This window comes from Gracilinanus agilis, chromosome 6 (genome assembly GCF_016433145.1).
Source record: "Gracilinanus agilis isolate LMUSP501 chromosome 6, AgileGrace, whole genome shotgun sequence".
Lineage (NCBI taxonomy): Eukaryota > Metazoa > Chordata > Mammalia > Didelphimorphia > Didelphidae > Gracilinanus > Gracilinanus agilis.
The window spans coordinates 204,301,465-204,327,914 of NC_058135.1; the positions used below are offsets into that span (position 1 = coordinate 204,301,465).

The 26,450-nt window shown below is 34.1% G+C and overlaps 1 protein-coding gene across 1 annotated transcript in view; it reads right to left on the reverse strand.

Annotated features, from left to right (window-relative positions):
* Positions 1-26,450, reverse strand: part of CPEB2 (cytoplasmic polyadenylation element binding protein 2) — a 93,051-nt gene that overhangs the window by 55,366 nt on the left and 11,235 nt on the right. Inside the window, exons 2-5 of the mRNA XM_044681758.1 lie at positions 26,403-26,448; positions 22,839-23,120; positions 21,949-22,038; positions 6,507-6,597 (exon numbers count right to left, since the gene is read on the reverse strand). Coding sequence (XP_044537693.1) covers positions 6,507-6,597; positions 21,949-22,038; positions 22,839-23,120; positions 26,403-26,448 — 509 coding nt within the window. The remainder of the gene's footprint in view (positions 1-6,506; positions 6,598-21,948; positions 22,039-22,838; positions 23,121-26,402; positions 26,449-26,450) is intronic.

A 26,450-nucleotide genomic window follows, 5' to 3' on the forward strand; every position in this document is an offset into this window, starting at 1 on the left:
AACTGAAGGCCTCTTGAAGAGACTTGAGATAGAAAATAGAATTTAAACTCAGCCTTGAAGTGAGGTTAAAGTTCCAAAAGGCAGAGGTGAGCAGGAAGAGGATTATTTGACAAGAGGGGCAAGCCTGTACAAAGCCATTAAAGAGGGAGATAAAATGTCTTATATAGGGTGCAGGAAGGAATAAATGTTCTAATAAAGTGAAAATTTTCTCACACTAATAATCCTTTATTTTAGTAGTTCTTTTCTAGATTTCTGAAAAAGAAAAACAGAACTCTAAAGTCTCACTGTTAGATTGAACAATTCTTTTCCTTTTCCAATCATTTCCTCCAGCAATCCTAATAAATGTTCCAAATGTCTTCACAAACCAATTCACATTTGTTGACTCCAATTCCATCCCTCATGAGTCATGACAAGAAGAGTTCTCATGTGTAATGGTGCCAATGTGTCTGGTTATACCTGCTTTTTAGATAAGGAAATTTAGACTGGTGATTCATGAAGGTTGCACATAAACTTATGTCAAAATTAAGACAAATCCCTAAATAAATCTTGTGAATTGGAACTCGCAAACATAGCCTTCATGCTTCTAAAACCATTAAGGAAAGTCATTTCTTCCTTAAGACACTGTATCAACATTCTGTTATAAAGCTCAAGTATTTAGGTGGATTCTTCATGACAGTTTGACCATATTCCATTTTCCACTCAGCCTCACTCCTATATCGAAACAGGAGAAAATATGGCATGTGTCTTAGATCCGCTCTACCCCCTTTAAAGGTTATGCTTAGTCAAGAGGCAGGGTTGGCTACTTTTGGTCTAGTATGAACACATTTTCTCCTCCTGGTATATGACACCCAGATTATTATCAGACAAGGATATTAAAATCCCCAAAGTTTTATACTTGCTTTTCTCTGGCTCCACAAAGAAGGGTTTTTTCCTTATTTAATAAAAAAACAATCTTAGCTTCCTTTTTCTAAAATTCAGCCTTAATTCTTGATCATGAATGGTATATATTCTACCTACAGTTCTTCATCTAATTACTTAAATATATTAATTTTAAAATTCTATTTTCATGTGACCCAGGGCAAGTCACTTGACCCCCATTGCCTACCCTTACCACTCATCCACCTATAAGTCAATGCACAGAAGTTAAGGGTTTAAAATAAAAAAAAAAAAATCTATTTTCAATTAATACTTGAAAATATATGAAGAACTACCAAAAAAGACAGCAATTTTGAACTGCTTTGCTCTTTTCTTCTTAAATTCTATTTGGATAGCCTCATAGTGGTGTGCAGTTGACTCTGGGTTCCTGAAGGCTATACCATAAGCAAAAAGGGGCAAATTATATTCCAAGACAAAAAAGGTTTTGAATATTATGCCTGGTGATGGATGAATATCTATCATATCAGGACCAGCCTAGAGATTCAGAGAGACTCATCACAATTGACTGTATATTTTTTGTCCATAGAAACACTCAGTGTTTAAGGTGACAATTTGTATCCATGAGTGGAAGGTGAAGGGAACAAGCATTTATTGAGTGCTTACCATGTGTCAATCATCATATTTAGCACTTTATAAATATTATCTCATTTGACACTGACAATAACTTTTCCTCTTTCACTTTGTCTTATGACTTCTCTGGCTTCTTTTAAGTCCCAACTAAAATCCCATTTTTTATTAGAATCCTTCTTTAACTTCTCTAAATTCTACTACATTTCCTCAATTAATTATATCCCGTTTGTTCTGTATACAGGTTAATTTATATATATTTGTCTGCATGTTTTCTCCTCCATTAGATTGTAAGCTCTTTGAGAGCAAGGATTGTCTTTTGCTTCCTTTTGTATTCCCTCTTCCTCCTAGGACTTAGTACAGTGCCTGGCACATAGTAAGGCACTTAATAAATGTTTATTGTCTGAGATAAGTGCTATTATTATCTCTATTTTACCAGTTTATAAACTGAAGTAGACAAAGGTTAAGTAACTATTGTAAGTCACACAGCTAGTTAAGTGTCTGAGGCTACATTTAAGCATAGGTCCTTGAGCCCAGGACCAGCACTCTATACATTGTGCCATTTACTACCTCTGACCTTATCACAGATTTTTTTAAAGTTATATACATTATTCCAGTTTAGTTTTATAATAACTCTGTCCAATAATTATATTTATGGATGAGGAAAGAAAAGGTAAAAGAATTTAAGTGACTTGCCCAAGATTGTAGTTAATGAGAAATCTTGAGCTACAACCTACGCCCACTACTTGATCTACAACACTATGTGTCTCTAGGACACAAAAATTATCACCAAAAAGTATACATTTTCTCCCGATTACTCCATCTAAGAACTTACTTTATAGCAAAAGGTTATTGTCTGATGCACACAATGAAAAGAAACCCAAGAAATCAAAAGAATGGTAGTTATTTCTGACATGTGAACTGATAGCTGTAATATTAGAAAAGACATTTCAATAAAAACTTAGTGGTGATAGGACATACTTTACAATCTCCCATTAAAGAGTATGGTGATCAGTTTGGTATATTTTTATAAAATTGTTCAACATGCCTAAGGTAGGGAAAACCTCAAGATAAAAAACTAATTATTACATATGTTATAAGGTGCCCTTAAAATTCTAATGATTAGTATTTTAGTGTTGTTTTATTTTACTGCATTATTACATGAGATGAGACTTTTGGTTGTTTTTAAGATTTAAAATTTTCTAAATGCTGTAAGAGGATCTATTTCATATTGGGTCATTTAATTTCAGTAATTAATATGATTGAATTGAGCTTTATATCTGGTCAAGTTAAGTTTCCAAATGAGATATTCATTCTACTAAAAGTAAACAAAAGGAATAAAACAACTTTTATTAACCTAGATGACTATTAAAGGTATTTAATTTTTTTTTACTTTAAATCACATTTTCTTGACTCTTCCCAAAACTACTGATGTTCATACTGATTAAAAAAACTTTCAGATTAATTGTATTTTAGTATATATTAAATTCTGGCTGAATTGAAGAATATGTAGACTACACATACAAATATATACATGATCAATAAAGAAAACATTGATGGGGGAGGACTGAGTTAATGAAGAGACTCAAAAGTGGAAGGAGAGAAAAAGAATGGGGAAATAAAAGAAGGCAGTAGGATTCAGGCTTATCTTTTATAATTAAGAATGGTAAATGTAAAATCTTTCTTCTATGGATAGACTGACTCTCTGGGATGGAGGGCAGGAAGTACATGAAGAAATTAGGCAATGTAAAAAACTAATAAAAATGAACTAAAAAAGATATAAAGTTTTAAGAAAAGAATGGAGAATGGAGACTATTCAAAAAATACAAACAGAAACAATCTTGTCAAATTTTAATTAATGCCAATTTAAGAAAGATAGGACATAAAGGAGAGATGAATGAAAGTAGAGGAAAGCCACTGCAGGGGTTTAAATGTTTCCTGGAAAGAAAAAGTTCTTTAATTTTAAAAAATATGAAGAACATGTAAAAATTTAAAAGTTTATTTCTTACTTAAAATATAGAAGCACAGTCTTGAAATCCTTTCTTCATTTTCATAGGCAAACTATTTCCAGTTCAAGAAAGTGAGGAATATTGTTATCTCCTTTTAAAGAAGAAAATTATTTCACAAGCAAGGACATCTTAATCTTAGCAATTAAAAAAATTGCCAATAAAAATTGTTAAAATACTGAGTTGAGGTTTCCCTAACTCAGGTATAAATGGGGAAGGTATTTATCTTAAGTCTTAGAAATGCAGGATTGGGAGCAGAGCTGGGTAACTCGGAATTGAGAGCCAGGTTCAGAGATGGGAGGTTCCTAGGTTCAAATGTGGCCTCAGATACTTCCTAGCTGTGTGACCTTGGGCAAGTCACTTAACCCCCCTTGCTTAGCCCTTACTGCTCTTCTACCTTGGAACCAATACACAGTATTGATTCTAAGATGGAAGGTAGGGGTTTTAAAAAAGAAAAGAAAAGAAAAGTAAAGTAAAGAAAAAGAATCGCAAGATGAATGAATAAAATAACCTGGAGGGCTGAAACTGGGCCCAAAGTTCCTTAGCAAATTTTTATGAATAAAGCAGTAGGTATAACTAGGAACCTCCATATAGTGAATGAAATTTAATGATAGACTGTCTGTAATTCAATGAAACAATTCAAACTGTTTTAAGAATCAAAGTAGGAAGGATACCTCCTCTAATTAAATTATCATGGAACAAATGCCTCTGGATCAAAAGTTCATAACCACAAGTCTGTGAGGTTGTATTTAAAAAAAGTATTTTGATAACTGTATTTCAATATAATTAATTTCCTTAAAAATCCCATGAACTTTATGCCTTAAAAAACTCCATTAGGGGCAGCTGGGTAGCTCAGTGGAGTGAGAGTCAGGCCTAGAGACAGGAAGTCCTAGGTTCAAACCTGGCCTCAGCCACTTCCCAGCTGTGTGACCCTGGGCAAGTCACTTGACCCCCATTGCCCACCCTTACCAATCTTCCATCTATGAGACAATACACCGAAGTACAAGGGTTTAAAAAAAAAAATTCCATTATTCTGACAAATGATACAGAGGCTTCGCCTGACTATCGAAATGGCTGTCATTCAAAAAGGTAAAGAACCTCTTGACCAGATTATATGAGAGTTGTCAAGAACAATTGTACTGAGACTATCAATTTACTCTCTTCCTCCCCCATCCAAAAAAAGAATCATTTTATCATCTACTGCTTTTAAGACCTCTTCTTCTACCAAGAAATGTTCTTCATTACTCCTATAACATCTTTATAAAGATTGGAAAATATAACAGGATTTTTTTCTTGAGCAATATTGACAATTATAATGTTTACTCCATATTGCATCAGAAAATCCAAGAGTTTTCACTTTGTACAGCTGCTAAAAAATTAAAACATAGCTTTCTAAGTTTTTCTTAAACATAATAATCTGGCTGTTAGTTTTCTTTTATACGGTGGACCTAGAACAAGTATAAAAAAAAAAGCGAAATTTTAATCTATAGGACTATGAATAAGGAGGATTTATGGTCAATAAGAGAAAAGGTCATGTTCAAAAATAGTTATCAAAATGAAAAGAATCACCACTTATATCTCCTGGGACTCCTTACAATAAAGCAATCAGGATGGCAAAGAACTCTTTGCAACTAAAATTAAGAAAGAATATGAAAAATAGTTAAACAATCTGGTCTGAGAATGGATTTAGATTTTAGGTTAAAAACTATACTAATCTCTGGTATAAATCCTTTTAAAGAGAGATTGTTTTAAATTTCTTATTGTCTGGATTTATACTTCTGCATAAAATGACAGTCACTTCTAGTTCACATTTATATAATGTTGTTAGGTTTACCAAATGCTTTCCTCCTAACAACTCTGTGAAGAAATAATATATTCTCCAATTTCTAAAAAATAAACAGACTCAGGGAGGGTAAATGCCAGAACTAGAACCTCAGGCCAAGCTTTCTGATTAAGAGTAGAGTTCTCTTTCCCCCAAACCATACCATCTAAGTACAATACAGAAAACAGGTGATGGGTATATATACTGTAGGCAGTGGTCTGAAAAGCTGTGTATATTTGACTTCTATTATTCTCTTATCAAATTTAATGAATGTCGGGGGCAGCTGGGTAGCTCAGTGGATTGAGAGCCAGGCCTAGAGGCAGGGGGTCCTAGGTTCAAATCTGGCCTCAGACACTTCCCAGCTGTGTGACCCTGGGCAAGTCACTTGACCCCCATTGCCTACCCTTACCACTCACTCTTCCACCTATAAGTCAATACACAGAAGTTAAGGGTTTAAAAAATTAAAAAAAAAAAATTTAATGAATGTTTTTTTTCTGATGGGAAGGAACAAAAGGAAAAAAGAAAGGTCAATGAAATATTATGACATGTTAGGGGAGGAAAATTAGGATGCCCAAAGAGAAAAAGAAAAAATATTTTGAATATGTTCATATACTAATGTCTACAAGGCTGAACTTTAGAAAAGTAAATATGACTATTGCTTTAAGCTATTTGTTTTGCCTTCAGAGCATGCATGCTCTGAATCCTTAAGAACAAGACTTTCTCCAAATGATAAAAATACTACTTAGGTATATGAAATGTGCATCAAAGCAGACCTAAAAAGCAATGGAGACAGAAAGCTGAGCTGTGCTCAAGGTATGCCTCAGACATAAACTGGCTATATAACCCTTCAGTGCCCTAGAGCAGGTACAGATCTGAACTGGCAAATAGAACTCCTTCTACCAATGAAAGTTAGGCCCTTTCTCACCACCCCCATTCTCCCCCTCCAAACTTCCACCCATGGTCAATAGAGAAGCTAGAATTTAGGTTTATCTTATAAACATAAATGCTCATAAGCCTAAAGAGAAACTTTTAAAAATTAGTTTTAATAAAATTGTAAAGTTTCATAATCAGACTTTTGTTTGGTTGCCTCTGAACTAATTAATTAATGCTCATATTCTCAAAAAGAACAGCAGCATTCCTACAAATTGGCAATGCATTATTTTATGAAAACTTACCTTTAAGAGGATCATGCTCTGCTCTCATAATATCAATGAGGGAGTTTTCCAATGAGTGCATGTTCAAACTGTCATACATTCGACTTCGATCCTAGAAGAGAAAAAAAGGACCCTCAGTGTTTGTAAAAGATTTGATTGAATAAATATTAAGCACTTATTACTATAAGGCACTGCAAACAATTTACTTTTTCAAGAAAACAGAGCAATACACAATAATCTTCTACGAATGTCATACAATATCAAATTATGTTGGTTTAAATTTCAAAATCTTATTTTTCTTTAAACTTAAAATTTTATATAATACATGGTTCTCTAATACTTGGAGGATATTATATTATTTTTTGTATTGTTGCCTCCAAATTCTCAAATATATCAATGATTTGAATTTCACTAATAGTATATGAAATAACTATTTTTTAGCTAATCTATACTGCTACTAGTGTAAAACATTTTTTAATTAGTAGAAATAATGGAAATTATTTCATTCATTCATTGCTTAACTCTAAAATATTTCTACACAAGTCACTGACACTAATTTTTTTTAAAAAGCAACTTATATCTGATTCCTTAGGTCAATGCACTAACAAAACTATCATTTAAATATTTATGAAACAATAGTTCAGTATGATGTCATTTCGAACAGATATACATTTCATAATGATTAATGTATTGTAATCTCATATGAAATATAAATTATGAAATGTATGAAAAGTAGGGTAAGACATAAAAAGTATACAAGGTAGCATACTTAAAAGCCAATTTCAATCTCACACAAGTCACTCTATCTTGTGTCCACCATTTATAAAATAGGAGAAGAATATTCATACTATTTTTGCCTCACTAGGACTTTGTTTTTCCAAGGATAGTTCTCAAAATCAACACAAAGCAATAAGGTATTAAGCCATAAGGAGTTTATGAAATGAATTCACTATTAGAAATATGTACATATAGCACACATATGCACACTCTCAAACAGAAACAGATCCAAACAGATCAATGAATAAATTTTCAGGAAACATGAATTGAGACTCCAAATTGTAAGAGAAGTTAGAAGCCACCCAAATCCAATTAGTATAATAAAAAAGAAACTGCTCTACAACATTCCCAATAAGTAGTCTTCCAGTTTTCACTTGACTACTTTCCAGTGAGGTGGATTTACTATCTATCTCTTGAGGAAGCCCATTCTACTCTTGGATGACTCTAATTCTTAAGTTTGCTTTTTTTCTCCCCACTCTCACAAAATGCCTACAGGTTGCCTCTTTATAATTTCTACTCATATTTCATAGTTCTGCACACTGGAGTCAAAAAGTCTAATCCCTCTTTCACGTGGTTCTCCTTGCCCTAATCCCAAATCCTCTCTTTTCCACAGATAAAGATTTGGCCCGAGTATAAAAGTTCTAGTATCCTCAACATCAGATAATAAAGGATAGGAAAGAAAAGAGCAAGAGTTTTACATCAGAATATTCTCCTTTCAAAGGTAGTTAAGAATGAAGGAGGGGCAGGGGTTCTGACCAAGTCCTAGCTAAATAGAGATGTACATTTGGGAGGCTCATCTATAATCCAGGCATCTGGAAGTAGAAAAAGCACCAAAAATATAGCAATGTACAATTTGGTTTCTAGTGAAAGAATTCTATTTACACTGAAAAAAAGGAATCTTAGAATACTTTTGCTGTGGTAGAATGAAAAATGAATTCCTATATCTGTTTCTACTTCTAGGGACACAAAGCTTCTAGAAAGTGATACTGACTTACTAAGAATAGGACCAAGGTACCTCCAAGTCTATAGACAAGAGACTGCTCTTCGATTTATTTTCTTCTGGCCTAAAATATGTGTCAAAAGCATTCTCTAAAACTTGGAGGATAATACCTTTAGTATCATTGCTTTATCATTTTTTATGATTAATACTGAAAATATCCAAAATAACCAGGTCTTAAGCAATAATATACTTTTAAAAAGCCCAAAAGATGTTATTTCAGAAAGTCTATTTCTGTCTTTATTTTCCCCTTCCGATTTTCTGCCTCTTTTGTATATGTCATATCACTTGTTTCCTTTCTCCTCACACTTGCCTTATCCTGACCTATGTTAATTGGTGATAAGAGAAACTTTATATATTTATATATTTTTTAAAGTATTGATAGTTTATTTTCTCTAGTTATAACTTTAAAAAACAGTTGATTTAATTTTAGTCAATATGAGCCAACTTTTAGATGAATTCCAAAGTTTTGTAATGGTTTGAGGAACTTTAGATGTGTGTATATATGTACATATGTATATTTTCCCCAAAGCATCTATTTTTTAAGTCCTTTGAGAGAACACTATCTTGTAGTAACAACAACAAAAAATGTTTCTCATAACTTATACTTTTAAAATTATTTTATGAAGCTCTCGATCTTTAAAACAAAAAAGTAAAAATACTATGCCGTGGCACAGGTTTAATTTTGCGTACTGACTCCTCATTATATCTTACTGTTTCATGATTCATGGTTCTATTTCAAAAGTTGAAGAGTCCAAGAACAACCATTCACTAATCCAGAGAAAATGAAACAAAGTTTTTTATTTTCATAGTGGCCTTTGGATTGATTATTTGACTGTGCTAATGAGAAAAATTAAATAATTTCTGGAAAATTAAAAAAACTGTCAACTCATGAGGAAAATTTAAAGCCTCTACAATTGTCATTTAATATAGCTAGAAAACACTAAAATATATCTCAAATTCTCTGGCAAATGATATGCAGATGAGGAGAAACAATTTAGAGGCTATCAAAAATCCTTTCTTTCTGGGATGTGGTGGTGGTAGATACAGTATTATGGGGATTCCTGCTTAATTTGTAAAACCTATAAATAATTATACTATTCAACTACCTAGCAAAAATGAATTATTTTTTTAAAAAGGACATAGCATCTCAGAACCTCACACCACATTTTCAATTCAGTTCTCTAGTAGTGATAGTATTAAACTTAGTTGCTGTTTTGGGAGGGAGATCTCTATCCTGGTTAGCCACACACTAAATCCTGAAGTAAAAGAATGTTTTAAAACTAGGACTGATTCAATCAATGACACATGTAAAACCCAGTGGAACTGTGCATTGGCTATGGGAGGGGGTGGAAGGAGGGGAGGGATAGAACACGAATCCTCTAACAATGGAAAAATGCCCTAAAATTAATTAATTAAAGGATAGCACAAAATAAATAAATTAAAAATTAAGAAAATAAAACTAGGACCAAGTTTAATTTGGATTAAGGTTTGCAAAGTATTTTCTTCATAATTACTATGAAGTAGTTTTATAGCAATTTTTTTGGTACCAAGTCAATGATTTTGCTGTTATAGAGAACTCTTGATAAAGAAATTTTACCAAAGTAGGTAAAGCATTGCACTACTATTCATAGTCTTGGGGATTTGCTTAGGGCACTAAGAAGAAACTTCCAATGTATCAATCAGGCAATGTATATTAGAAGCAGGACTTGAATCCATATTTTCCATGTCTCTGAGTCTAATCTAACTCCTTTACGACCCCCCTGTTGAGGGAGGGAGGATATAAAATTATCCCATTTTATAGATGAAGAAAATTACTGAAAAAGTATTGACTAGCTCAATGTAACAAAGTCAACAGCTGCAATCTGAATTTAGGTCTTCCAATTCCAAGTCCAGCCCATTCTCCAGACTATATTGCCCATCAGATTGAGAGCAATGAAAGGGTGTCATGTAGAGAAGAAAGTAGACTTGATTTGCTGGGGCCCAGAGGGCAAAGTCAGTAGCAATAAAGTTATAAAAAGGTCAATTTAAGTTTTATGTGAGAAAAACTTTCCTAACAATTAGAGCTGTTCAAAAGTGGAACGGGATACTCAAGAAGTAGGGAGTACCTCTTCAGATCTTCAAGCAGAGGATCCACTGACATTCCCTTTCCACTCTCAAATTCTGTGACTATGCCAAATATGATATAATGTAATTATTTTTAAGCTGAATTTCATGAAGTGGTATATGTAATATCTTCAAAAGAAGTTGATCACCACTATAAGTAGAACAGTGGAGGGCCAAAGAGTAAAACTGAACTAGTATCAATGAAATTTGAAAAAATCTAGAAGGAAGGCCTCTGACATGTTGGGTACATTCTCTGTAGAAGACATGTGGGAGAACATGGACAAGAATCACACTAGATAAGATGAGTAGATGGGTTGTAATTCAGACCAATGAAGGGAATTCCCATAGTAATGGGCTAACTGATTCACAAAAGCATTGAAATGATTGGGGGGGGGGGGAGGAGGATGATGTCCCATGTGACATCTTTTGGGAAAGCAAACTGATGTCATTAAAAGAATGGATAGACTAGTTAGTTAGTACATTATAAAAATTAATTTGCTCCTCTCTAAAGTTCATCTCTTAATTCCATATTCAAGTCATGAAAAACAAAAAATAAATATATAAGAGGGTAATGTGTCTTTATTTTAAAACCCTTTCCTTCTATCTTAGAATCAATACCATGTATTAGTTCTAAGGCAGAAAGAAGAATGATAAGGACTAGGCAATGGCGTTTAAGTGATTCACCCAGGGTCACATGGGTAGGAAGAATCTGAGGGGTCAAATTTGAATCCAGGACTCTCCCATCTTGAGCCCTGTCTCTCAATCCACTGAGCCACCTAGCTGCCCCTGTAACATTTCTAAGTAAATGGTAAGTAACTCAAATATCTGAATTGCTGTGGAATTGAACAGGATTCAAGTGACTTAGATCACATAAAAGCCAAAGTCATAGAAAATTATTATCAATAATTCAAAGAAGAGGTTTGGATTATCAGGTTGACTTCTATAGTGATCGATTCATTGTTTCACATTTTTAAGGGTAAAGCCAAAGAATAAAGGATAATTTCAGAAAACATCCAGTTTCATGTATGTGTCTATGATAGCCTGAAGAATATAACATAACTATACTCTCTAAGTTACAAAATAGGGGCACAAAAAGATATTTGATAAAATTTGAACTATTGATAGAAACAATAACTGCTTATCTATGATTAACAAAGAAAAATCTATAATATTGGAGAACTGAAGTCAGAAAACATACAATTTAAAATATGCAGTATTCTGGGATTCATGAGACTAAAGAAGATATTCCTAGGAGAGTCACCACAAGAGTAATGGCCTTAATAGAAAAGTTACAAGATTCTGGAATTACTACTTATAAGTGATATAGAAACCTTGAGGAGGTTCAGAGAGAGGCATCACAATTTGTTAGAGGGGCTAGAAAGTATATCCTATGAGGATTTCATCAACGTGGACTATTTGGCCTGGAGAGAAGACCATATACTTCATTTTATTAAAGCATTCCCTGCAGGTTTCACTCTAAAGGATAAAAGTACCAATTTTCTACTTCTACAAAGTCTAGACAAGAAGAAATGGGCTTCTAAAAGTTCAATGTGAATCATTCAAAATTGAGGAAAATTGAATTTTGACACTAAGGACTAAATAGGTACACCCTAATTTATATAATGTTTATGAAAAGTTGTAGGTAAATTTTTGTGAAAGGGCTCCTCAGAAATGGCTTCCATTCTTACTGCAATTCAACTAGCAGTAACGTTAATAATTTAGCTTTAAAGTTAGCTTCTCGTCTATCAATTTAATTTAAGGAAATCACTTTGCAAACCTAAAAGAGCTATAAAAAGGAGTTACTGCATTATTAAATACAATAGAAATGTAATCCTTTTATAAAATAATCCCTTCTGCATCAAGATTATCTTAACAAGAGGGTAGACAATTAAGATAAATGTTCAGCTATGATGTAGATATGATCCTCTGTAGTAATAAAAGATGGATATTCAATCTATGATCCAAGTTTCTTTGAACCTTATCACTCTGATATTTCCATAATTCTAACCTATATACTTTTAATTTGGATCTGTGTTTGAGTAAAAAGGATAGAACAGGAAACTAGTAGGAATTTTTCAAATTTTTAATCTCTTCTATATTATATTTTTTTACTCAGTTTAAAAAGACTTAGCTTTAATTGGCAATAACCAAAAATACAAATAAATGATTTCATAAATTTATGAAATGACTTAATAAAATCGATATCAAATTTATCAAAATATACCAGAATACTAATTTAATCCACAGATTAAGTTTTGTGAAATAGCATAGATCTCTTATAGGAAAAGTGAAATATAGAGAGCACAATGTATGTCTGGCACATAGTAAGTACTTAATAAATTGATCATAATAAAAGAACAAATGTTATGAACACATGTATAAAAGCTTGAGAACAACAAAAAAATGTATGTCCTTCCTTCATCCTAAAAAGCATTTATATTAAGTACCTACTATATATACCAGACATTGTGCTAGGCCCTAAGGGCAAAAAGACAAAAATGAAACTTGGCCTAGACTTATATTCAGTTGGTGGAAGGGAGAACAACATGTAATTAGTTAAGAAAATACAAAATATATACAGAGTATATTAATATTGTGATTGATTAATTTGATAGAATTCTAAAGGTGCTACTTAAAGTTCTGATATCCAAGTAAAAATAAGGTAGAAAGAAAATTATCAATGTCAAAGTGTAGAAATTGACATGTCAAACATAAATATGAAAGATTGTGATATAAATTTTAAAAAATAGAAATCAGATAGCCCATATAATTTCTAGGGGGATAAGCTACCAGGTCTAATTTTTTTTTTTTAAATAAATAAGAAAACTGAGGCTGAGCCAAGAGAGGTTAACTGACTTGGCTAAGGTCATACAGATGGCCGGCTAGGTGATACTTGGGATAAAGGCTGAGCCTGGAGTTAGAAAGACCTGAGGGCAAATCTGACCTCAGACACTAGTAATATTAACTCTGGGCAATTCACTTAATACAAACAATTTGCCTCAGTTTCCTCATCTATAAAATGAGCTAGAGAAGGAAATAGCAAACCACAGTATCTTTACCAAGAAAACACTGAGGTCATGAACAGTTGGACACCATTGAAACTAATGAACAACAAACAATATACAGATAAAGAGCAGAATGAGGATTCAAACTTAGGTCCTCTGACTCCAAATCCAGCATTCTTCCAACTAGTCAGATAAAAGTCACAGAAAGGCTGATATTGGCTTAGTTTAAGAAAAAGTTTCTTATCCAAAATAAAAAGAGAGAGAGAGAGAACTGTCTTACGTTAAAAGTGTATTAGTGGATTCCCTACGCTTGTTACTAAGACATTTACACACCAAAGATAAAATAACTTTGTCTAAGATGCATCCTTTTGAGAAAGCCTGAAAAGAGATGATGGTCAGAGATTCTGTGTAATTCTGCAATTATAAGATTATAAATTAAGTAATAATAGAAAACACAGTATTTTGTAGCCTTTGTGCAATACCCAATATTTTGCACATTTTCTTTCTGGTAATCACACAACTCCTCATGTCACCTTTCAAAGAGATATGTTGTTTCAAGACCATGATCCTATACCAAAAAAGTTATCTGGTATTATCTGGCATGAAATCAGATTGTGTAACTTTCTTAGTAAATCTGTGAGATAGATTAGTGAATGGCACTTTACAACTTCTGGCTTCATTACCTGTTGCCCACAATTTATTTCTTTCTCACACTCTATGTCCTTTACTTTTCTTAGTGGTACTGCAGAAGTTTCATCATATCTACTTTTACTTTTAGTACCACAGTGACAAATAGCACATATAACAAGGTTTCTATCCCTTTATTTTTCTACATAGTTCTTTAGCAAGATGCAAATCCCTTCTTCTAAAAGAAAAGAACAGTACTATTTTAAATAAATATTAGTTCACTATACATTGTAACCATCTGTTTCATCCCACACACAAGCACCAAAAACAAAAATATAGCTTCAAATGGACTCACAACATCTCTAAGTGTCTTCTTAAGATGATGATAGCTTTATCTACAAAAAGTTCTAGTTGATTTCAACAAGAGTAAATTACAGGAATTGCATAATTATTCCTCCCAGCAAAACTAAGGAATTAAAACAAATTTGGTTTTTAAAGGCCAATTTAGGATTCTTTATTCAAAATACTATTAAATGCTTCTAAGTATAGGTAAATAAATAAATAAAAATTCAGGCTGAAATTTGACTGTATGACATGGGAAGAAGCATTAGTCTCTGGAATTGGAAAATCTTGGTTCACACCTGCCTGTGTGACCTTAAACAGGTCTTTCTACCTTTCTGGGCCTAGTTTCCTTGTCTGTGAGAGTCAGACTACTTGGCTTCTGTACTTCCCCTTCCTAGCTGTGGGAGTTGATAGCACATTTCATATCTCTGAGAATCAGTTTCTTCTTGTCCAGAACAAGAAGGTATGACTAGATGTATCTCTAAGTTTCCTTTTGATATAACATTCTTTGAGATCTGGTTAATAGAGAAGAATAAGGAAATGAAACCATTTCAGGTATATATCAATTTGACATTACTAATTTTGCTTCTTTCCCTTGGTCTCCCCTATTTTTAAGTCTATTTGGCAGGCAAACACTTTTATGGGGGGAAAGATATGTATGAATGCTTAATAGCAAAAAAAAATCTGGAGATTTATGGTAGGATCCATGAGCTAGATATGACCTTGGTAACTACCGAGGTCTTCAAGTTTTGATTTAAAGAAGAATTTGTTTGGAAGACACTAGTCCACCTGAGTAGAGTGGTCTCTTGGGTAATACTGATTGTAACCTCTGTGGCACCATACCCCAATTCATCCATTCCACCTCACCTTACTCAAGTGTCTCTCTAGCTAGCAAAACTTGTTTTCCCAGGAAGGCTGCCATTTTGTATAAAAAGATCGAATGAGGAGGAAGAATGCAGATGAAAGGAAGGGGGGTTTTAATAGGAGGAAAGCATATATCTGTGATCTGAATTTGAGTTTATAGTTATGATTTAAAAGCAACCAAAGCAAAATAAGCACAGCTGACATATTAAAGAATTTATAAAAGAATCTCATTTTATATAGCCAATATGTTCTTAAATCCTTTCAGTTAAGTTGAGAGCATACCTAAACACCATATGACTTTTCTTAGGCTTATTAGAGCTACCAGTATCACTACTCATACTTTGGGGCCATTATTAAAAACTAAATAACACTGACAAAATAAAGAGAAACACTACTCTGATGTGGACATGACTTGTTACAGGTGAGAACTCTGGATTGGGAGCTAATGTTTAACACAAAACAATGTAATGACTCACACAGATGCTTCTCAGAGAGGAATGAGTATGATTGGGTGAACTACTGAGGACTTGATGCTGCTTAGGAAAACAATGTGGATTTACCATGTAATTAAAATTTTTTTTATTTTATGTATTTTTTTGCCTTTATTCTTTTCAATTGCCAAACCAGTATACCTGAATTTACATGTGTCAAGTTCATGGTAAAATGACATCTTATTGTATTTGCAAAGGTTTTTTTTGAATGAGAGGAGAACAGATCAATAATGAAAAGAACAACAGACTATCTCAGTTTGAATCCCACTTCTAACACTGTGGTGAAAATGAATAAGTCACAATCTTCCTAAGTCCATTTCCTTATTTGCAAAATTTATATAATAATGTAGTAGTAGTATCTATCTCTCATAAGATCTTATAGATCGAGGTAATACATAAAGCACTTTAAAAAACTTAAAACATATAAATATGAGCTATTTATTTAAAGGTAATAAAATGTGGAAATCTTATAATTTGATAGTAATTATGAAACACCCTGAAAAAATCAAGACTTGGTATATTATAAGTAAACTATGGCAATATAGTCTATGTTCATTATCACGCAGCTCTATGGCAACAAGCATAGAAGTTTTCCAAGTATAGAAATTTCAATAATAAACAGTTTACCATTAGCCTTATAATATACTGGCAATTAACAGCTGACAGAAAGTGTTTTTCAAAAGCTGAGATGATCAAATCCTTGAAATAGCTAGTACAAGGGACAATCAGAGCAGATCAGCAATTAAAATAGTATTTCTCTTTAGCTAATATCTATAATTCTTACTTTAAAAAGAAACTAAAACCAAGTAATTCTTTTCTAATCTTGGACATTTACCACAAATAATTTGGGGCCACACATCAAAATCTAGGAGAGGGGAAAAAAAGTTAAGTATCCAGAAGAAAACAAAGTAAGCAAGATTTGGAAAAACTGGCCTATTTTAAAAAATAAACAAATAAAAAACCTCTAGAAAATGTATATAGCTTGCTTGAGAAATAACTAGGAAGAAATAAAGCATAAAAAATATTACCCAAAGTATCACTAATAGTATTATAAGTCAAACTATCATATCAAACTATAAGAGAAGATGGTGTGACAGATTTTGCTAGAGTACTATAACCAAATCATCTCCTATTTCAAAGAAAAGACAACTTTTTTGAGGGAAGAAATGCAACATTTTCATTTGGAAAAGAACATACATTATATGTGAATCAATCTGAGTCCATAAGAATATTCAATTTAAATTCAAAGAACACCTTACACTTTTGAAAATAAGTAAATTAATAGTATTCAGTCTTTAATCTAGCAAATATAGCAAATCTCCATGTCTGTAACACACAGTAGAGACCATATTGAACCTGGTATTGTACATACCAGAAAGTACTCACAGTAGTTATATCATAATTTTATTACAACAGTAATGTGACATAACATAAAAGCTATCACATACCAGTGACCTACACAACATAGAAACTTGCTTATACACTCTCTCCTATTGTTCTCGTTTCACAACTACACTTAATCTCACATTGCTTTGACATGAGCTACATTTTACTCAAGCCAGACATCCCTTGAAAATATTCCATGCCATTCTACCTCGTCATGTGTGATCTATGCCTACAATGACTTTTCTATTTTCATCACAACTTGTTGAAATCCTCAAATATGTTCTTCTATAATTGAGGTTTAGCCGATTTCCCACTTTTCCTTTCAGTAAAAGTAATGCCCCCTTTCTGCATCATTTGGATATCTTTTGAAATACTTGCCAGACACTGTCTTATAGTTAGTTGTGTTCTTCCTGCTTCCTTTCTATCCATAATTACCAAAATAATCTTCCTAAAGCAGAAATCTGGACATCTTACTCCTTCCTGAAAAGCTTTCAATAATTTCTCAATTGCTTCTATAATTAAATACTAAGCTTCAAGCCTGGAATACAGGGCCATCCCTAGTGTGGTTCCAATCAATCTTCTCAAGCTTATTTCAGATTTCTCTAATATTTATCTAAAATGGAATAGTTCTCTAATGCTCCTCATGCCAAAATGTCTCTTTTCCCACATTTGAGGATTTTTTTTCCTCTCAAATTTTAGGATTTTTTCTGTTGTCTTTATAACCTTTAGCATTAAGCTTTGCAAACAACAGGCACTTTATAAATTTTTGCTAAGTTGAATTTGTCTCCCAAATATAGAAATTCAAGAGGTATTATAGTCTTTTATATAGTGTGCATGTGTGTATATAAATAGACAAATATACAAATACACACAATGCTGGACATAAGTACTTAGTAACACTTATGAATGTTGAATTCCTGCTATTATTTCTTTATTATTCCTGCTAGAGGCATTAAGATGATAATAAGTATGAAGTATAAGATTGAGGCTAGTTGACCAACGATAATAAATGATTGTTCTACAGGTTGACCTCCAACAATTCAGGTTAAGGTTAGTTGATATTCATAGTACTACTTGTAAGATTGGTTGGAATATAAGGCTTCAATTGTGAGGATGTGTGGAGGAACAGAATAATGATTACTAGAATGGATGCGAGAAGAACTCCTCCTAGTTTATTAGGAATTGATTGTAGGATTGTCATAGGCGAATAGGAAGTATCATTCTGGTTTAATGTGAGGAGGGGTTTTGAGTGATTTAGCTACACTACACTAACACTTCCACCTACACTAGAAATTGTTGTCAAGGGAAGTAAAATGACTTTTCTAAGGTCATACAGGATACAGCAGAACCAATCTAGGTTCTCTGATTCCAAATCATATATTCTCTCCCCTAGTACCACGCTGACAAGGGAAAGGAAATACCACTAAGCAAAGATAATAAAAGATATTAGTAAATATGTATGTCTATAAGTATAGATTGCTAAATATTAAGCTCTATTTGGAACAGATGAAAGTCAGAGCTACACAGATGTGGATGAAGTGGTTTCATTTTCTCTGTGCAGCTAACTGGAGCCAAATTACTGTTGTAACTAAAAATCCATACTGTTTGAATTAAAAATATGAAATAAAACATCTTGACATAAGAAATATGAAAATTTGAAATAATATTGGAAGGGCAAAATTTTTCTTTTTTTTTAAACCCCTTACCTTCTGTCTTAGAATCAATGCTGTGTATTGGTTCCAAGGTAGAGAGTGGTAAGGGCTAGGCAATGGGGGTTAAGTGACTTGCCCAAGGTCACACAACTGGGAAGCGTCTGAGGCCAGATTTGAATCTAGGACCTCCCATCTCTAGGCCTGGCTCTCAATCCACTGAGCTATCCCAGCTGCCCTAAAGGTAAAACTTTCCACTTAAATAAAATCAAGAATTTCTTTTCTACTTCTCTATTTAATTTTATTCACCATTAAAAAAAAAATCTCTCAGCCACTTCCCAGCTGTGTGACCCTGGGCAAGTCACTTGACCCCCATTGCCCACCCTTACCAATCTTCCACCTATGAGACAATACACCGAAATACAAGGGTTAAAAAAAAAAAATTCTGCCAAATTATACTGGTTTCTCGGCAAATATTAGAAAAAGATGCAAGATATATAGTCATTAAAAGTCCGAGATAATCCATAAAAATCTTAGTTAAAAACAGGTGTATAGCAGGCTATATATACTACAGAAACCTTAAACCTATATATGAATTTAAGAGGTTAATTTCAAAACAATATTTTTCAGTCTTTGGTATACCCAGCTGGAAAGAAAAATGCTTGGAATACTATCAAAAATGAAATAATCTCTCTAGTTAAAGATGATTAAAACACTTCTAAACAAGTTACCAAATTCTTAAATTTTTAAATATTCCTCTGTAGCAAGAAAAAAACTTGGGTAATAATATTTGTGATAATTATAAATCAATCTGACTACTAGATGATCAGTTAAGATACTCATTATTTGATATGGCTGCTATATTTTTTAAGATCCTCTACTATGAAAACTTCTACCTTTTATGGAAACAATTTCTGAATAGTGAGAGCCATTCTATGTGTGAGCATAAGACTAGGCAGTATCATTAATTTTAAAACTTGGGTTTTTTTCTAGCAAAGATTCTTGTGTTAATAAACTAGTTTTAGAATATCTTATTTGTGACTATCTGAAGCTGCTGAACCAAATGCATATTTCAACAAATAGTGCTGAAATATAAGTATTTGACTAGTAACTTATTGCTATAATTGCTTAATATCAGATTTCCATCTCTGACAGCTCTCTCATTCACCTCATCATCTAAAAATAATAGGTTTTAGAATAAGAGGCAGCATGGGAGTAATAGGAATAATTACTACTTTTTTTTTTCCTGTGTCTCGTTTGTTAGGAATCCCTACTTATTAAGGCCCAGCCTCAACAATGTTTAAGTATTAAAGCATCACAGAATTTTAGGTCTAGACGGTTCCATTTTATAGATGTAAAAGCTCAGGCCCTAAGAGGTCAAAGTATAAATAAGAAAAGTAAAAGTGTAAGTAAATACAGAGTTTAAATCCGAACCAGTCTCAATTTTAAAAGTGCTAGTCTAGGCCTTTTACTGAGTAGCCCTTATCACCAATCGAGCTACTTATTACTACTAATACAGACTCTTTAATTTGATAAATATTTCAAAAGTCCAAGAATATACGTACACCACAAACTCATATTCCTGCCAGAGTATATCATTACTTGAAATTCACTCCTAGACATTCATTCAATTCATATTCCTTTAAAATCCACTTCCCTAATTAAAATATTCCCTTGTTGGTTATGGAATAACTACTAAAATCAATTTCTGTTAGAATAAAATATCAATGACAGATTAACTGAAGAGATATAAGTGTGAATTAGTGATGAATCCAAAATACAGAGTATTTCACATTTGATAAAATAATAGTATTGGGGGCAAGATGGCATAATGATTATTGAAGAGCCTAGTTTGAGGCCAGGAATACTTGGTTTCAAATCCTGCCTCTGACATAACCTAGTAATATATTGGCTGGGTGACCCCAGTTAAGTCACAGCCTCAAAGTGTTTTAGGCTACTCTCTAAGTTACAGAGATGCCAAACTGCATTGACTTTTCCTCATTGAAGAATTCCCTATGCTAAGATAATTACAGATCCAGTCCCTATCATAACTGCTATGTTATTTTGGATTTTAGAATACCGTACATAATTTTTTGAATTACAGAAGATTTTATATAGGGAATATTATTTCCAGTGAATTTTTTAGACAAATATTCAATTTACTTGCAAATTAGCACCTATTTGATATTGATTTAGTCTATCATCACAATAGCTTAGTACAATCTGTCTCTTTGCAGAGATAAAATATACATAAAAACTTAAAACATAGCTATATGCAACAGCATTATCAATTATGGTACAACCACATTTGGATCAAAGTAACTTCAATTTTTTTGTTCATTTAACTGGTGTTCAGCAAGAAAGAGTTTTGCGAACTACCCTGAGAAAAGTCCTCTAGCTTTTTATTTCTTTTGCAACCCCCACCCTAACCCTCATTATATAGTACCGAATAGGAACAAAAGATACTGGCTGCCCTCAGGAGATGGACAACATTTTTTAACCCTAATGGCCTTAGAACAGGATTGGGCTGGGCTTGGCAACAGTGTAGCTAAGACTGGCCGGTAAATTCTGGCTTAAGAATAGAGAATGCTTTAGAATAGGGAAATGCCATACTAGCTTTGGCTTCTGCCTCAACCTAAGCTTAATTGTTTATATTTAAAATGCACACGAACACACATATGTATAAGCCTATTTCATAAGAATCCTTTTAATAACAATAGAAGGAAACTGAATGAAAACAGAGTGGGTATGGCAAAAATAGATAGAGATAGGACAAATAAACTATATCTACTTTATGAAAAAAATCAACTTAAAAACTATATAAAATATTAATGATTTTAAAGTAGCTAAATGAATCTGTACTTAAACAAAATTTCAAATCTTCTTGGATTAAGGTTAAACACACTAATTGAGCTGAATATTCATGTTAAAGTCAGGTACATAAAATTTATACTAATGATAAATTATGATTTCCCCCTCCCCAAAGTAAATTTAATATTTTACAATCATACCACATATGGATTTATTTTTTAAATTTCAAAGGTATTTAAATAATTTGAAATAGATGACACAAGAAAACAAAGCAGTTATTTCTATGTCTTTTATATATTTTGACCATGTTTATAATGGATAGTAATTAATAAATTGTGAGAAATCCCAATCATAAAGAAATACTAACTCCTAGCCAAAATCCTGAAAAATATTCACTGTGCAGCCTACCTGGTCTATTCTGGATGTTCCGGCTGCAGTGCACCAACTATCTTGGAGTGAATCTGAGCCCCAAGCTGGCAACTGCAAACTAGATCTCACCTTCAATAGCATAGAAGTTTTCATCAGAAACGAGCAGTTCTCTTCTCTTCCCCACACCCACCCTTAAAAAACAACCACCAAAATTCTTTCTATCCTATAGATGTTTCATTTAATGGCCCAAATCAATAAAGGATTGCTGAAGAAAGTCCTATTTGGAATTAGAAATAATGGAACTTCAATTAGCCTACAATCCCAGCAAACTGATCAAAGGGATTGGAAATGTCTAGGATCTCTACTATCAGGCCACATTTAGAAAGGATATATGGATAGTTATAAGCCAGTGGGAAGTCCACTCTGAACCAGCTACTATAAACGTAAAATTCTAAGGCAAAAAGCCCTGAAGTCACTTTTTGCTATTAACATTACTGTACTAAGTATAGTCTAACATACAGCTGGTCGGAGTGAAATATATTAAGAATTATGGCAATGGTAGAATACTTTAAAACATATTAATTTTAGATGAAGTGAACTGTGGTGGCTTATAAATGATCAATAAATATAGCATAATCCTTCTTTCTTATGGGTTGCCAATCCAAAGCTTTGCTTAGAATTTTAACATATACAGCTTTTTCTACATTTATGAGATCATCATTACAAAAAGGGAACTTTTCAATTATTAATTATCTCAAGGTTTACTCATATTTTAGCCTTCATTGTGTACTTGTTATAATTGGGTTAAAAAAAAGCTTTTAAAAGCCCAATTTTCTTGAATAGCCAATTTATAATTTTAGCATATTATTACCCAACTTGCTATTACAAAAATTAACATAAAAATAATTCCATTTACATACCATTCTTACCTGTAAGGGTAAGAGAGTATTACTGTTGTTGTCTGTTCTGAACACATTATCTTCAATCCATGATTTAGGTGTCAAGGATGGAGTAGAGCGAGTGAATTTCGGTGGGGCTATGACATTACCAGAAAATGGTTTCTTCAATGGAGAGATCTGATTCATAGTTCCTGGAATTCCCATATTTCCAGTTCTACGATGATCTCTGCCATGCATTGCTCCCCACGACATGCTTCCTGTGCTCCAGCCACTGCTCTGATGGTTGCTCCAAGGAGATTGCTTCAGAAGAGGCTGGGGAAATATAGCCAGTTAAATTACTTTTGAAACATCAAAACAATTTATAATTTGAATTTTATCTGCAACAAGTATAGATATCTATTTTAAATGTCTACATTATTAAAAAGTATCCATTAAAGATTCATATGCCACATTGTATATTTTAGTAATGATGCAAACTAATAGGCCTGAAATTTTGCCATTAAAAACAAATCTTGGAGGTAGATGCCTTTCTAACATCATTCACAGACATAATAATAATATAACCAAGTTGAGGTTTCATAACTGTTGTTAAAATATAAGTCCTGTGACAGGATGATTCACATGATTTTTACTCTTTCAGGAATAAAAGGAAACTAACACAAATGAAATTTAAGAGAGGAAAATGTACTTCAGAACAAATACTGGATTCAAAATGGGAGATCTCAAAACGAAAAACCCAAATGATCTTTTAAAATATCATAATCTGCTATCCATGTAAGTAACTTTAAAATAAAACTCAAGTTTCCTGAATGTCAGGAATCGTATCCCTTGACCACATAATATTTTAGACTTTGAGTCTAAATAAAGTACTATAGCTACAAAAGAAAAAAATTGATACATTTGGAGTTACTGTTACATGAGTACATTTCTTTTAGAATAAGGGAAGAATTAGAAAAAGACAAGTACAGTATTTTTTGTACTTTCCCCAGCAACTTTTATGGTCTCATCCCAGTTCTATCAATGTTATTCATCACTACTAAAAAAAATTATTAAAAAAAAATCCCTACTATTCAATCACTTTTTACTATGAATTGTTAAGCAGTTGTCTGTTGTACCTAAAAGTGGATCCACTGAGATTATGCCAGCAATAATAAAATACTATAAAAGCTGCTTATTTGAGGAAGAGAACCACACAATTCTTATTCAATTTTTTAGATAAAGATACTAATTTTTTTAAAAGTTTTCAAGATTTGAATATTTTTGTTCTACTAAAAATGTAGAAGTATTGTTTTAACTTGGTTATTTTTAACATAATGCTTTATATACTTTAGTATAGTTGATATTATCAGAACAGCAACAAAAAAAAATCCCTTTAAGGTTAACTGTGTTACAAATCTTTACCTATGGTAATTCATGTTTTTATTTCTTAAATGCATATCTAGTATAGTATGCATGTTGATTTTTAAAGTATATAAGTTAGAGTACTAACTAGTTCTGCGAATTTGTAGTAAAGTGCTTATTCTTGGAGTCCTCAGTTTCCTCTTCTACTAAAATAATTTAAATGATAAATGATAGGCATCATCTTCAGCTTTTAAAGTGTATATGGCAGTTGCATGAGAACCTTAACTGATAAATATACATGACAGTTCACACTTTTAGATGGCTCTGTACAAAAGTTGATAACTGGTAAACACTAATCCTTGCATATATCCTGTAAAGCTTTCTAGGTCATGCTGACAGTGTTATATAAATAACTACTAGTAATAGCTCTCTGTGGTAAGTTTCTAGATTAAAGATGGAGAGACATGCCTTACTCAAGGTTACAAAAATCAGACACGAACAGATGGGATTTCACAAATCTGGGTTTTTAAATCCCATACATACACCCTCTATTCTCGTTCACTGTCAGTGGAAATATATACTTGTCTTTGCTAAAATGATAAATAGCTCTATTTATTGATTTATGACCGAAGATAACAAAACACCTTTAAGGGAAAAGGTAAGGTCACATGTCTAGAAAAAAGTTAGCAATTACAGTTTCAAGCTTTACCTGTCAACACATTTATGGAGAAAAGAGTGAAAAACTGACTCATAATCAGATTACATATAGTCAAGGCTGCCTTGACCAAAAATCAAAAACATAAAAAAAAAAAATGTTTTTATTCAGAGAAAGAATGTATTTTTAATACAGATTGTTAGCCCCTCAAAAAGCCTGGGTCACTTAAGGGTCAGTCAAAAGATCTTGCCGAAAAATTCAGAAGATCAAAAAGTTTAACCAGATCTCTCCTGTTATTTCACTGCATCCTTTGTAATATTATGGTCATCTTCTTCCTTGAAAAGGCACTACACTGCTTTTTGGATAAAAAATCTTCTGAATTGTGTCTGGTTTTGAAAATCCACCATATAGGCATAAACATAAAACCTCAATCTTTCGGCAATCTCGCCCAAGTCAGTGCTCATTCCTCATTAACGTGGGCTTGTCACAACTCCATTTTTGTTACTCATCTGACAGCCTCCGGTGGATGACAAAGACCGAGAGACAGCTACCCCATTCAGATTCAAAATGCCATGTCCGTGTCTTCCAAACAGAGCTAACCCAGTACCACACTTCTCTCCTTCCCTACTTCGGGAATCCGACTAGGCGAGAGCCGCACTCCCCAGCCCCAGGCTGGAGAGATAACAAGTGGGCAAGTAATCATTGTCCCCCCTCCCCCCTCCAGCCCGGCTGACAGCGGCCCCACCCACCCCTCGGCCGCAGCTCTCAAGCCGGGTGCTCCGGCCCAGCCCGGCCCGAACCACAGAGTTTCGCACCCTCGTCTGACGCGGCCTCCGCGGCTTCCCCCGGCGGACCTCCAAAATGCCCGGTCATTCAGCCCTCCTTCACCCACACACTGAGACACATGTGACTGCCTACACAAGTGTCACAGGCGAAGCGCACACACACACACACGCGCGCGCACACACATACACACACACACCCTTCTTTGCAGCCGCACCTTTTCTATTAGGGGTCCTGGGAAGGGTCGGGGCAGCTCTGCGCCGGCCAGGGCCTCCCAATCGACTGTCCGCTTACTCACCTCACCTACGCCAGAAGCCAATCGACCTTTTTCCCCACCTCCCTCCCTGCTCCCCACCGCCAAAGCCCAGGTAGCCTTCAACACCCCTGCCCCCGCAGCCGTTCCTGACCTTCTCCTTCCAGTAGGACGCCCCCCGCCCCCACCCGAGAACTGGAGGGCGTTGTGGGGGTGGGGGGTGGGGGAGTACAGCCAATGTCGACCTCAAAGTGTCCTTCAGGGCTCACAATCCGGGGAGATCCTCCGGAGCCCCGAGCCTCCCCAACAACTTGCTACCCCCCACTCCCCAGCCAGGGCCGGTGCCTCGGCCCCGCCGCCTTGGGCCCCTCCAGGCAAGCGCTTCTCCTAGATCGCAGTGACTTCCTGACCTTTCCCCAGGCCCCCGCCGCCTCCTCCCGCATCCCCGCCTGGCCAGCCCCGACTCAGCGCTCCGAGCTGATCCGACACGGGCCGCTGCTCCCGCGACCGCCCGTCCCTGGCCTGGTGACCCTCGCTGACCCCGCCCGGGCCCGGCCTGTACCTGGTGGTGGTTGTATGAGTTCCTCTGCTGCAGGAAGGCGGCGGCGGC